At 42.9% G+C, this 15,226-nt stretch overlaps 1 protein-coding gene across 1 annotated transcript in view; it reads right to left on the bottom strand.

Moving 5' to 3' along the window:
• LOC128514418 (thrombospondin type-1 domain-containing protein 7A) overlaps window positions 1-15,226 on the bottom strand; it is a 158,649-nt gene that overhangs the window by 56,841 nt on the left and 86,582 nt on the right. The window contains exons 8-9 of the mRNA XM_053488266.1: window positions 10,919-11,113; window positions 845-1,088 (exon numbers count right to left, since the gene is read on the bottom strand). Coding sequence (XP_053344241.1) covers window positions 845-1,088; window positions 10,919-11,113 — 439 coding nt within the window. The remainder of the gene's footprint in view (window positions 1-844; window positions 1,089-10,918; window positions 11,114-15,226) is intronic.

Below are 15,226 nucleotides of genomic sequence, written 5' to 3'. Positions count from 1 at the left end.
TTGGCGACGTTGTTGGTGCCGGATAGACTGGTAGGAGTATTTCAGTAAAGGTTAATCTACTGGGATTTTCACATGCAACAGTCTTATAGGATGTGTGAACAATGCTTTGTAGACATAATCACTTTGTTGATGAGCACAGCCAGAATCAATTGAGCTGATGGAAACGTAACTGTAACAAAAAACAACCATGTTGGCCTGACGAGTACATCAGAACACACACTACAGTGAATCCAGAGGAGCACCTGTCTACAAACACAGATTGTTGGTATGGTAACAGTCGGCCATTCCGTTTAGTTCTTGAAAATGTGCTCTTAACACTCATGCTCTACACCACTTTATCCACTTTATACCAGGTCGCAGGGGGCCTGCAGCCTTTCCCAGCAGACTTACAGTAAGGCAGGGTACATCCTAAACATGGTGCCGATCCATTGCAGGGCACACACACACACAAACACTCATTCACACACTGCGGGCAATTTGGAACACCAATTAGCCTAATTTAAAATGTTTTCGGACTGTGGGAGAAAACTAGATTCCCCAGATCAAACCCACCAAGCACAGAGCCGAGGAGGGAATCAAACCCAGACTCTAAAGGTGCAAGGCGACAGTGCTACTGTAACTGTTGAGCCACAAAGTGGCTTGCCTTCTATAAAAAGATATTTGATATACAGTATGAAAAAAAGTACTGTCTATAAATCCAAATCTACAGTATATTTAGATTCCAGCTTGTCTCAAAGATTTTGTTTTGATTTGAACTTAAAGGTTCTCGATCATTAATGAACCCTTTATGTCGCACATCTTTTTCTAAATAGATTCAGATTCAATATCAAATATGGCCTCTTACTTTTTTGGAGGGACTTGTCCCACGTTGACCTTGACGCAGATGACCTTGCGGGTCTGCATGCCCGTAGCGCAGGATGTCTCGCCCTGTCTGGAGGGCGTGGTGCGAGTGGAGTTCAGCACAGTGACTGAAGCGTCCTCAGCGCATGCCCCCCACGGTCCGGTCTGCCAGTGATAAACAACGCAGGGATGCTCGTTACAGCTCCTCATTTCCTGTAATGTGCTGGTGTTCGGGCAGCTGGAGCCTCCTGGAAATGCACAGACAACATGGCTGGATCCCAAATTGCTCCATAAACCACAAATAAGTGCACAACACTCCTCTTTAAAATAATGACTCAGATGATTTCCGATAAGGAGCCATCAGGCATCCGAAAATACGTCTTACTCCGTATATATATGCTCTACACAAAAAAAATATTTTTACACACAACATGTAGTGTACTTTGATATGTTTTTTGATATCTGGCTTAATTCTAACTCCGTGTTCTGGCTTTAACAACACTCAAAACCTGGGTAATAGGCAACATTTTCTTGAATACAAGTGGCATTTGAGTCAAAGTGAGACTTTTGATTTCGCAGAATAAAAGAACACAGTTACAGTTTGAGGGTAAAAACTCCTCTTACTTCTCTATAAAATCCTTTGCTACATAAATATACTTATTCCAGGATTTACCAGTGCTTTTATACCATCAAGATAGAATTTTTTTTTTTTTTCTCAGAGCCATTATCAGACTGCATGTTTCACATCTAAAACCCCGGCCCCCCAAGAACTCCTTTAAAACATGTGGAAACAGCCTGGAGTAAGGTCAGGACTGTATGGGGATGTGGCAGTAGCTCCTGGTCGTGTTCCTATGGTGTTGGTGAATGATGAGTACAGTTCCCACGGACAGATGCGTCAGCGATAAATTATCTGTTGATTTTCAGGAATCAAGCATTCACTCGCTGAGAGGTCATGGGAACGACTGCAGTTGGCTTCGAGTTCATTCACGGACGTCCGGCTTACTTTAAAAGGTTTGCAGCATTTTACTTGTGCTTAAAGTCATCTGTAAAGGTCAGTTCGACTTGAACGCAGCTCGTAAAAATGAGTTAATCTGGCTATGAGGTAACCTAAATGTTAATATAATTATCAAACTTTTAAAGCTATAATTATTTAAATCTTTTACTTGCAATAATAAATAATATAAGACTCAGTTTATTTGTTTATTTATTTATTTATTAAATAATATTTTTAATAATCAAAGCCATACTTGCTAGTTTGTGGAATTTTTTTTTTTTTTTTTTTTTTTTTACATTTTTTAATCATTTTGTTGATTTAACAACTAAACAGCAAAAGTAGAAAAATGTACAATATTTACTTCCTGTAATCTCTCTGACTAAACCAAATCTATTTTCTAGTTTTTAACACCAGGCATGCTCCTCTCTATTGTCTACATGGAAGCAGATACAATCCTCAACAACACTCCAAGCTTCTGTCTCGCTCTTCAGCGGTGAAATGAGAGTGTGTCTGACATAATTGCTGACATTCTAAGCTCTCTGGGTGACAAAGCAGCCCAAAGGGGTACCGAGAATCGAGACCTGTCCATCTGCACGAGGAAAGTATCTCTGTAACGAGGAGAAAGCACACCCACGACTGAGAAAAATATGACTCTGAAAGACTTTAGCCTCGAGAGACCTGATGCTCCGGTGCTATCTTTCAAAGCAGGGGAAAAATAATTCAAATAGTGCACTATTTGGGACGTTCGTATTTAGCTTTTTTGCTATTTTATAATTCCTTAGCACAGATGATGTGAGACAATTCCTTATTCGGGGTAACATTAAAATTTAAATAAAAAATCCCCAAATCATACCTCCATGTTGAGTATGGATGTATAAGAAAAACGCTCACTTATTACTAGGGTTTAATTTTTCACATAGCTACCTAAAGCCTTACACAATCACACATACCCATATTTACAGTATATAACAGCAAAGAGATACAGGATAACATCCTTTACAATAGAGCGCCCCCTGGAGCTCTGAAGGTAGGGATTAATAAAAAAATTATTATTATTATCATTATTATTATTAGTAGTAGTAGTAGTAGTAGGTGTAGTATTGTTGTTGTTGTTATTATTATTTATTTATTTATTTATTTTAGTGAGATCATTTGACTTGGCTCACCAATAAATGTTGACTCATTCAGCTCCCACATGGCTCACTGCAATTTTTTCCATTAAACTTATTGGATTATTAATTACTTAATTTGTTAAAGTTATGAAAAAGTAGCTGTTGTTGTTCATTAAGTACACCTATGCCTAAAGCTCTTCCTGATGTAACCTTCCTGTTTTAACCTGCCTTGGGACTGGCATCCAGTTTCTGGGTTTTGGGCATTGGCTGGGAACCAACAGAGGACTTCTTCCGGGAAAAAAAAAAAGAGAAAAAAAAAACAGAGACTTCTGCATGGCAGATGATAAGTTTTCCAATAAACTTCCCTTGCCCTATTATAATTATGAAAAATAACTCACTTCACGTCATTCTCTATAACGCTTCTCCTGTACAGGGCCAGGGGATGCAGGGCACTAGGCAGGGTACACCCTGGTTTGGGTGCCAATCCATCGCAGGTCACACAATTATACTTGCTTCATACTATGGGCAATTTGGAAATGCCGGCACCAAGTGCTGCATTTCTTTTGACTGTTTAAGGAAACCGGAGTAGGAAATCCATCAAGCATGGGAAGAACATTCCAACTTCATCAAACCTTGACTACTGTATGGAGGTGCGAGTGCCTGCTATTAAAATTACATAGAAAAATATTAAGAAGTTGCTTTCATGGTATGGCTACACTAGATTGGATGAATTTTCAATGCAAGTGCTTCTGGTCTTCTTTCTCATGTCTTCATTTTGGAAAGAAATCTGCTCTATTTAGAAATACTTAGAAATAAAAGGCAGGTCTCAGAGTTCAACTAAAAAAGCTGACTCAAAGACTCGACAGATTGCTACCAAGAGGTGAAGATCTTCACCAGAAAAAAAAATTTAATGTTTTTTTTAGGTTCAGTTTACACCTTCTTTTGATCCTGTTTATGTTTGCTGTGTTGGGATTCGCACCTTTGTATCTTCAAGGCTGCGAGAACTGACACCATCTTTCAGTGTGAAAACATGAAAAATGGCTGTATTTTTGACTTTTTAAACAGATTTGCTATAGAGTAAGTTTGTAACCCCCCCCCAAAAAAAAATACTCCAAACACACACAACAGAGCTTAAAGAAAGCAGGTGAATTCCAAAAGGTCCAGAGTCAATGCATCTGTTTTTGCTGTATGAATATCAGTCCTTTTGTCGCCTCGCTCAAATCCACTCTCAAAGACATCCATAATGCATAAAGGGGCTTTCTGCACGAATTGGTGTGTTTAGCGCGTGTGTTTTCCATTAGGAAGCAGGGCAAGATGTCTGCAGAACGCAGCAGGCAGACAGTACATACTTATGATAAAGATGAAAGTAAGACTTGTCTTTTGAATAGCAAATAATTCAAGGGCACTTTTGTGAAAATGATTTCTTCAGACAAACTCATTCGAGCAAATGACCCGACACGAGTCGTGTTCATCCTCGAGGTTGCAGCATGCTAATATTGTGCTTTTTGACTTTCTAATGAGTTCCCAGGGATTTCTAAAGAGTCCATAACCACTTTCTAGCTAGACTTTCCACTTCAAAGTGAAGATCATACACAAAATTCTAAACGCCTCGTCTAGAACAACAATCAAAGTCTACAAAATACCACAGAAGTTTCTGGAAGTTTTATCGGAAAACTTTGCTGTCATTGTAAGACCTTAAAATAAATATTATATTTTAAAAGTCTACTTTATCACTAAACAGCTGGGTATCACAATCTTACAGTAGTGACAGAATTTCTGACAGGATTTGTTTATAGTTTTCACAATGCTTGACAGAAAGCTAACATTGCTAGCAAAATAGCTAAACATAATCCCTAAGAAAAATTCCTTCAAGCAAAGTCATATTAATTCCTCACCTTTAACAAGCTAACATGAGCTAATCTGACAGAAATCCAGAGAGAATTTTATTTTTTTTTCATTTTCATAAATGAAATTAACCTTCACGGTTATGTGGTTAACACTACATAACCTGACTAGATTTCTGAAAGGATTTTTAAATGATATCTATAAATGATTTTTACACATACCTGTACTAACTATTATAAGCTAACATGACAAGATTAGCTAGAGGATTTTGGTTCGTATTGCTAAAGTATGATAGCTGAACAGAGATGAACTGTGCTATCACATGAGGAAGTCAAGATTGGCAGATAAGTATGTAAAGGTTCAAAAAACTGTATGGTCTAAGGTGAAGTGGGAGTGCAGCATGGATCAGCTCTTAGTCCCTTCCTGTTTGCAGTGGTGATAGACAGGTTGATTGAGGTTAGAAAAGAGACCCATGGATTATGATGTTTGCAGATGATATTGTGATCATCAGCAAGAGTAGGGAACAGGTTGAGCCCACAGAGGTGGAGCATGGTGGAGAAAAGAGGCATGAGAATCAGTATTGACAAGATGAAATGTATGTAAATGAAAGTGAGTGTGGGGTGCAAAGTGCACCTGCAAGGAATAAAGGTAGGGAAAGTAGAGGAGTTTAAATATTTAGAGTCAACTGTCCAAAGCAGTGGGGAGTGTGGCAAGTGAAGTGAAGAAGACAGTACAGGCAGGGTGGAATATGTGGAGAAGAGTATTAGAAGTGATCTGTGACAGAAAGGTATCAGAGAGAATAAAGCGAAAGTTTATAGGACAGTCGTGAGACAATCAATGTTGTACTGTTTGGAGACGTTTCTGCTGACAGAAGGACAGGAAGCAGAGCTGGGGGTGGCAAAGCTGAAGATGCTGCGATTTGCTTAGGAGGTGACAAGAACGGACAGGATTAGGAATGAGTACATCAGTCAGAGAGGCCAGATTAGGATGGTTCGGACATGTGCAGAGGAGTGATGAAGGGTACAGTATATCAGGGGGAAAATGTTAGAGATGGGGCTGCCAGGCAGGAGGAGAAGAGGAAGGTCCAAGAGGGAGGACATGCAAGAGGCTGGAATGACAAAGGAAGATGTGGAAAACGTCTCGGGTTACTTTGCTGTAACCCTGTTCCCTGAAAAAGCGGGAACGAGATGCTGCGCGAAAGCGCTATGGGAAACGATTCCTCGTGACCGGTTGTGAAGCACGTGTGTGTCAAACACGCCAAATATTTTGGCATCTATAACCTCAGGCAGGTGACGTCAACCGATGAGGTGCACCTGGAGGTTATAAATAGGCATGAACCGGAAACACCCTCAGGTCAATTTTGTCTGAAGGATGTCCAGTCACGCATGCAGTGCGGCATTGTAGCGCAGCATCTCGTTCCCGCTTTTTCAGGGAACAGGGTTACAGCAAAGTAACCCGAGACGTTCCCTTTCAAAAGCTACACTCGATGCTGCGCGAAAGCGCTATGGGAACGAGAATACCCACTCCGCCGCACTGCAAGTGTCTGGACCCCCAGGGTTGTGTCGTGTGCGCACAGTACCCCCAAGGAGTCCTAGACCCCGTAAGCATGGCATCAAACCATGACGCCTGACCGATGTCTTGTGGAAAGGCAGCCTGCCGCATGCCATCTTTGGAAGCCCCTCTTGCCGGAGCAATAGACAAAGGCAAGCTTCCTGGTCGAACGGCCCTAAGCACTAGAGGCGAAGTATGCCACGCGCCTCATAGGCTAGAGCACTAGCATCTTTAACCCAACTCGTCTAATGGCGGCGGCCCTTGGGCCGCGGCCCCACGACATATGAGACCCTGCTCTAATTTACGGCCCCGGCTTAATGCAGAGGTGCGCTGTAAATTGAAGAGCATGAGCTGGACACAGCGAATGAAGACTTACTGCTCCGGAGCTAACGGCGGAGGACCGAAGGCTTCAACTGTGGGAGATAGTTGGGTAAAAATGCAAAACGGCTTTTTTTTTTTTTTTTTTTGCAGAAACTTCCAGCACTGTAACAGTTTGGCAGTGGACTGGGTCTACATGTTTTATGTCCTGGAATGTAAAAGATCCTGAAGGACAGAATTTGTCCTGTCCTCCTAGGCTAGGGCACTAGCATTTCCAACCCAACTCGTCTAATGGCGGCTGCCCTTCGGCCGCACCCCCAAGACGTATGAAACCCTGCTCTAATTTACGGCCCTGGCTTAATGCAGAGGTGCGCTGTAAATTGAAGAGCATGAGCTGGACACAGCGACTAAAGTCTTAACTGCTCCGGAGCTAGCGGCGGAGGACAGAAGGCTTCGACTGTGGAAGATAGTTGGGCTGGAGTGTAAAAGGTCCCGAGGGACAGAATTTCTCCTGTACTCCTAGGCTAGAGCGCTAGCATCTTTAACCCAACTCGTCTAATGGCGGCTGCCCTCCGGCTGCGGCCCCAAGATATATGAAATCTGCTCTGATTTACGCCACTGGCTAGTGCGGTGGTGTACTGTAAATCCTAATGAGCATGAACTAGACGCAGTTAATGAAGTCTTACTGCCCCGTAGCTGTAACGGCGGAGAACAGAAGCTTCGAAGACAACTGCAAAAGATAGCTGGGTGAGGATGCAGAATAGCTCTAGCTAGCCAATGGCAAAGCCTAAGCACAATAAGAAGGCTGATGAGGCCCGTGAATAAGCCTGCAACTAAGGGGTGCTTTCCACCAGCCCCATCAGTCAGGACGTAGGCGAGGAGCGGCTACGTATGTTCTGAGTGCACTAGGGCAAAAGCCTGAGGTCAATTTTCTTGCAGAAGCTCCAGCACTGAGCAGTTCGGCAGTGGACTGGGTCTGCATGTTTTGCCATGTCCTAGTGTAGTTTTCCACGCTAGGACATGTTAACCTCCTGACTGCTGGAGGGAGTATTTCAGGGCCAGAAATAGAGTCATCGTTTCGGGGCAAATGATGTGCAACACGAGCAGATGACCTCTCCAGATCCCTTGGGCTGGGTGGCCATCTAAGGCCGCACTCCGGCCCCTAAGGGAAAAACGTCTGCCGTTAGCAACTTGCGACGACAGGACGGACCTAGAGTGGGACCCAGAGTCAAGGACGAGGGTCTGAACCACATAAAAAGGGTACGAAGCTCCCGGCGCGTAACCCTTATTACCTCTGGGGATTGGCCCTTGGATGAAATCCCCAGGCACTTAGCCACCACAGAAGCGGTGAAAGTTACTTCCTGCTTAGCTTGAACTCCTTTAGAGTGTTCAGAATGGACTTGACGCGCGCAGGAGACAGCTGTGCCCGCAGTGCGGTCGGATCTCACATGACACTCAATGTATGCTTTGTGTAGGAAAGAGAACGCTTTCCATGGCGTTGAGACTCGATCCTAAAGAAAACGAGGTGAGCTACGATGACATGTTAATGCCAAGGCGCTAGCTCCATGAAGAGGGTACGAAGCTCTCGGCGCGTAACCCTTGTTGCCTCTCAGTTGCTGGAGGGAGTATTTCAGGGCCAGAAATAGAGTCGTCGTTTCGGGGCAATTAGTGTGCCACACGAGAAGATGACCTCTCCAGCTCCCTTGGGCTGGGCGGCCATCTAAGGTCGCGCTCCGGCCCCTAAGGGAAAAACGTCTGCCGTTAGCAACTCGCGACGACAGCACGGACCTAGAGTGGGACCCAGAGTCAAGGACGAGGGTCTGAACCACATAGAAAGGGTACGAAGCTCCCGGCGCGTAACCCTTGTTGCCTCTGGGGATTGGCCCTTGGATGAAATCCCCCGGCACTGAGCCACCACTGAAACCACTCTGGGAGCAGTAATGTTACCACCTGGCCTAGCTTATACTCTTTTGGAGTGCTGTATGGAATTCGGCGCAGGAAACAGCTGTGCCGGCCTTGCGCTCGGATTCCGCATGACACTCAAGCTCATATCTCGTGCAGGAAGGAGAACGCTTTTGGGCGTTAGAACTCTGCCCTGAAGAGAAAGATAGGTGAGCTAGGGCGACGTGTTGGCGCCGGATGGCTTCGTCTGGGAGGGGAACATGCGCTATGGCCCCCTTTGCCAGCCAGCCTGTGATTTGAATTAACAGAGGTGCTCACTGTGGTTTCACGGAGGTGGAAACCCACGCCGTAGAAACACAATGGCTGAATCCTGTAGTCCAGGAGACATGCTTGGCAGTAGCTTTCACGCTGCCAGCTTCTCCAAAGGGGCGGTAGCTTTTTGCTCAGCTAGGCAGAGGAGTGGTGGTGATGGTGGTGGCTGTTAGGTGTTTGGTGTCCTGAAAACACGACAGGAGGGAACCGAGCACCTAACACTTTGTTGGAAACCGCTGTCTCCCGAAACACCAGTGGCGGCAGGAATTGAACACCGGTCTCCTGAGAGTGGTGGTCTTTTATAGTGCCTCGTGCTTAAAGAGACATAGCTGGCAGTAGGTTCCCCGCTGCCAGCCTCTCTAAAGGTGCACGAACTTTACCACCTCGGCTAGATGGGTGTGTCACTGGAGACCGCTGCTCTCCGAAACACCAATGGTGGCGGAGATTGAACCACGGCCTCCTAAGGATGCTGGTCCTCTTCATAGCTTCGTACCTAAAGAGACATAGCTGGCAGTAGGTTCCCCGCTGCCAGCCGCTCTAAAAGGTGCAGCTCTCAGTAGGTCAGTCTGGTCTGCCTGCAAAGCCATCGTGTGCAGGGCTGCACCAGGCTGACCCGCTGCCTGAAAAATCTTCTCCCACCAACGAAGATGTTAGTCTACACGCTTGGTAGGGAGTGTGGATTTTTCCCAAGAGGATGAGCTCTCAGGGGAGAGATAGCCCGTGAGCGTCTCTCTGATCTGGGACATCATCATAAAGGACCGCGCTTTCATCCATGACATTGGAACAAACCAAATGTCAATAGCACAAAAACACAGGATAAATATGGCTTATTCCATGAAAGAGTTAACTCATGGAGGTCGCCAGGAGGGGAGGGGCCATCACTGAGGCCCCTCCTCCTCCGGCCACCCGACAGACACCTGTCGGCTGACCGTGAGCGTTTGGGGGATTTATTTAATTTATTTATTTTTATTTTTACCGCGAATCGAGGTGTACGCGTCGGACCGCGCGTTACCACCTCTAACACAAACTAACACACCGGCTCATCACTAGAGGAGCGGTCTGGAGTGATAGTTTCCATCTCCGCGGGAGCGAGAGAGAAAGTTTTTTTTTTTTTTTTTTTTTTTCCCTTCACCAGAAGCGCCGAAGCGCGCTGGAGAAGTGGAAGGTAAAAGACTCATAATCCGGCGAGAGAGCGAGAGAAAAGGAAAATCCTGTCTCGCGCACCTCGGCCAGATTGCACGCCAGAAATGCGCTGCGGGTCGCGGTTTCACTTTAAGACGGCGAACCCGAGCGCGCGGGACTTTAATAGGGAGAAAATCGCAATACTTACCTGCTCCCTGAAGCCCGAGATAGCGTGCTCCTCCCCCAAACACTCAGACAGAAACGCGAAGATCGCCCTCAGCGAGATATTCTTCTACACGGAGGGACGGACTCGTGTCTTACTCGGCCATCTTTCTGGTGAGTAGTAAGACACTTCTATTTTCGCTTTCTGTTCAAATGCTTGCACACACGCACACACACAACATGGATCCTGAAGAGAAAATGATCTGAGGGTGTTTCCGGTTCATGCCTATTTATAACCTCCAGGTGCACCTCATCGGTTGACGTCACCTGCCTGAGGTTATAGATGCCAAAATATTTGGCGTGTTTGACACACACGTGCTTCACAACCGGTCACGAGGAATCGTTTCCCATAGCGCTTTCGCGCAGCATCGAGTGTAGCTTTTGAAAGGGAACAAAGTTAGATGGAGACAAATGTTCAGCTGTGGTAACTACTAACAGGAGCAGCTGGAAGAAGAAGAAGATTGCTGAAAGTTTATAACCTTCAAATTAACATAAGTTAACATAATAACATAGCTTTGAGCATAATCCCTGAGAAGTTCAGTTAAAACAAAATTTGTAAATGCTTTTGTTACTTATAGCTAGCATGAGGAATTTTTATAGGATGACTATACCTTTTACTCTTACCCACTAACTAGTTGGCTAATAGAAGAGAAGATTTCTAAGACTGCAACAGTACAAGGATGCATTAGGTCCCTGTTACCTTCCCGAGCACTGTAAGCCAGTACGGCTCTCGTTCTCATCTGCTTGCCCTCGGCTGTTTTACTCGAGCACGTCTGCGAGCAGGTGGACCAGGAAGTCCATGGGCTGAGGACGCAGTCATTAGGACATGGGACGACACATGAGACAGGCCCAGGGATTGAAGTTTCATCACACAGCTCCTTATTCACCTCATTACCTGCACACACAGTAAGGTTAAACAATTCGTGTTTTAGGCAGCAATTTAAATTCAAGTCACTTCAGAGAATTCTGTTATCATTACAACAACTCTGATAAAGAAAATAAATTCAGGGTAGTTTTAATTGTGAAAAAGGTGTACAAATAGTCACCCTTAGTTAATTTAAATAAAAAAAAAAAAAAAAATTTTTTTATTAGAATGTACAGTATAACTAAAATATAAATAAATATATTGGAGTTATTGGGGTGGGGAAAATTATCACAATTTAAAACTATGATTAAGGAAATATAAACTTTAATTATATCATAATAACGGTTACTCTCTCTCGTTTATTCTCTGCATTACTTGGAGGGCTATTCTAGGGGTTTTAGGCATTATACAGGGTACACCCCAGACATGGAGGCAATTCATCACAGGGCACAAGCACATACCGTGGTCAATCGGGGACACCAGTTAGCCCAATCTGCATGCCTTTGAACTGTGGTAAGAAACCCAGCAAGCTGGTGGAGAACATGCAAATTCCACACAGAGCCAAGGTGAAAATCGACCCCTTAAAGATATGAGGCCTTACCGCTAACCAATACACTACCATGCATTTGCATTTTATATACATATAAGATTATGTCCACCAATCTAACTCACTTTTGCCACCAAAACCTCCTGCCTTTTGTCCTTACTTGTTACACTTTTTTTTGACACACAGATTTTGACATTGCAGAGCAGGAATATCCAACAGTTTAACAGTTTTTGGAGTTTTGATAACCCAGTCACATCTAGCCATTACAATTTGGCCCCTGTCAGGGTAACTACAGTTACAATATTTAATTACAATGGCACTTGGAAGTGGGTGGGAAATATTATGAAATACAGCAAGTTAACCTTTTTTTTTTTTTCGCCTGAAGTTGACGTGTTGAAAGCAGAAAAAATGGGCAAGTGTAGGGTTATGAGTGACATTGACAAGAGCCAAATTGTGATGGATAGATGACCGAATCGGACCACTAATAGATGCAGGTTTTGTGCGATGTTCCTAGTCTGCAGTGGTCAAATGCCCTACAAAAGTGCTTTAAAGAAAGAAATCTGGTGAACTGGAAACAGGGCCATGGGCGACCAAGGCTCAACGATGTACATGGGGAGCATAGGCGAAGGGGAAACTATTCAATTTTAAGTGGATGCTCTGTTATGGCCTATTGGTGTATTTATTGTTTTCAGTTTTTAGACCCTTTCAACTTTTCCAAATTTTTTATAGTATTATATTCACCTTAAAATGGATTGAAATAATTTTTTCCCCTCGTCATTCTATACACAATACTCCACTGTATTTACATAAGTATCCAAATTTATCACTTAGTATTTAGTTAACACACCTTTGGCAGCAATGACATAGAGAATTCTGCTTGTGAATGATGCTACAAGCTTGGCACACTATTCTTTTGGAAATTTCTTCCATTGCTCTTGGCAGAATTTTTCAAGCTCTACCAGCTTGGATAGGCAGCCATTTGGGGAGCCATTTTCAGGTCTCTCCAGAGATGCTTTATTGGGTTTAAGTCCAGACTCTGGCTGGTCCACTCTAGGAATTCTCCGAGTTGTTCTTGGTGGTATGCTTTGGAATGTGGAAATGTAAACATCTCCCCAGTCTCAGATGCTGAGAACTCTTTAGAAGGTTTTCACTCAGAATAGCTTTTTGTTTCTTTTCCCTCCGTAATGACTAGTCTCCCAGTCCCAGTGGCAGAAAAGAACATCCCCAGAGCATGATGCTACTGCCCCTACTGTGTCTGACTGTAGGGAGTGTTTTAATAAGTTGATGTACAATGCCTCATTTCCTGATTCCAAACAGATCAATCTTTGTGTCATCAGACCAGAGGATTTTGCTTCCCAGGGGCTGAGAGTCATTCAGGTGCTTTTTGGCAAACTCCCAGCAGGCGGTCATGTGCCTTTTAGTGAGAATGACTTCTGTCTGGCTGCTACCATAGTGGCCTGCAGTGATGGTTGTCCTTCTGTAAGTCTCTCCTATTTCAGAATCTTATTTATAGTGACCCTTATGTTCTTAGTTACTTGTCTAACGAATGCCTTTCGTCCAAAGTTACTCGGTTTGACAATTTCAAAAAAGTGTCTGTGGCGAATGAGTCGTTACTATAGAAACGTATATAGAATAATGTATAAGCACATCAAATCTGCACTACTGTCAGTGTTAATGTTCTGGAAAATCAATCAACACCTACTGACCAATCAGAATTTAGAATTCTTGTAGACCTAATGACATGGTATAATGGCACTAAAGGAAGGACTGCATGTAATATTTACATAGCTAGCTCAATAAGTTAGTATGCTATATATTTTTTGGTTTTGGAGAAAATACTCCACAAATGAAAGTCTCATATTCTCCGTAAAGCACTTCTGGGAAACTGCATTATGTGCAGAATGAAAAAATGAGGATCTCACACAACTCCAGGTTCACACTCTACGTACTATAATACACAATGGCATGTAAAAAAAATAAGGCTGAAAACAAACAAGCAGAATGCAAATGAGTGAAGTGTTAGTCAGGGGCCTGAAATAGACAAAGGCATAGATTCGAACCTCCCATGAGCCTCTGAAAACGCATCTATTATTCATGGCATTTACAGATTGAATCTTCAGACCTGATTTTAATAGTTTTAAGAGACACCATTACACATTTCCACCCTTTCAGTTTGACCCAGTTTAAGAGCAAAAAGTACAGAAATAGGACCAAACAAATCTGGTGTAGTTTTCGAAAAGTCCTGAAGAATTGCTAAGATTTTGCACATACTCTGCACATTTCATTTTAAATTTAAGCATAATTAAAAAAAAAAAAAAAAAGAATTTTATTTTCCATTTGCTTCCTGGAAGCAAAATAATAATAAAAATAATAAGTAATAATAAAAAAAAGTCATACCTGAGCTAGATGGTAATTGTTGCCTATGGAAGCAACACTGCATTTACTGTCCTTCTCAATGTTTTATACTACAGTACACTTCTTCAACACCATGCCTCATTGCAATCCATGAATCCACCAAAACCCTGCTTTTTAATTTCTTACTAAGAAATTTGGTAATCTCATTTGTTCAGAAAGCTCATAGCCTGAAAGTCAGAAAGCTTATAGGCTCACTCTTGAATTATGGAGTCAGAATGTGTTGATTAGATTTTTCATATCAGCAGCTTTGACAGAAGTACAGCCTTAAATCACAGGTTTATTGTTCTTGTCAAGGAGTCTCCAGTTTAAGTGCTGTAATTTTTCTTATGAATTTTATGAATCTAAAGGTTGATAAAAGTATGGCTGAGAAGTTTAATGAAGCCTAATCTTCCGCTTATACTGGGAATAATATTCCAATCGGAATAAAAAACGCATCATGTAAAGACCTCAATCAGAGCAGTCTGCAAGTGATTTTGTAAACTGATTTAATAATCAATTTAATATTTAATAGTTTGGTTAAATATTAGCCATGTAAACGCTTGATCTGATCGCTTCTGTCTTGTCAGAATCAATATATTCTTTCTGTGCATGTTTGCCCCATGTTGGAACTTGATTTTACTGACATTATACAACAGAACTTTAGTTCAGTACAGTAGCTCTGCCATATGGTCTCTGTTCGAGTCTTAAACTGAAATGTTGCTAAAGTGTAAAGTAAAACTAGCTTCTCAGATTTGACTCCCATGATTTCACAGAAAATCAAGATAAGAAGAGGGGAAACAAGTGCACTGTATTTTGCGGGAGAAAAAAAAGGCAAATGTTTACCTTCAAGACAAGTTCTCTTATCGACACCAACGCTGCCATTCATAATCATCATTTTGTCCAATACAGCGAAGGGGGGAAACAAAAACAAAACAAATCGATTTCCATCAGCGCAAGTCAGTCTGCCGTAACTATTGTTTGAAGCGAGAGAGAAACTTCTTGTGATCTGCAGAATTAAGCGCCGCCGCTATGATGCTGGAAAACTCGAAGCCCTGTCAGGCAGAGCAAATACGAGTAAATGTCAACCGCCTGGAGGTTGTAATAACGCCGGGCTTCTACTTTACTCATCGGTGAAAAGCATGACCTATTTTATGATGAAATCACAGAATAAAAGCGTGCAGTGTGTGTATAAGGTTTAAAAT

The sequence above is a fragment of the Clarias gariepinus genome, chromosome 26 (genome assembly GCF_024256425.1).
Source record: "Clarias gariepinus isolate MV-2021 ecotype Netherlands chromosome 26, CGAR_prim_01v2, whole genome shotgun sequence".
Lineage (NCBI taxonomy): Eukaryota > Metazoa > Chordata > Actinopteri > Siluriformes > Clariidae > Clarias > Clarias gariepinus.
The sequence above is the reverse complement of the archived record's forward strand: the minus strand, read 5'-3'. Positions and strand labels throughout refer to the sequence as shown.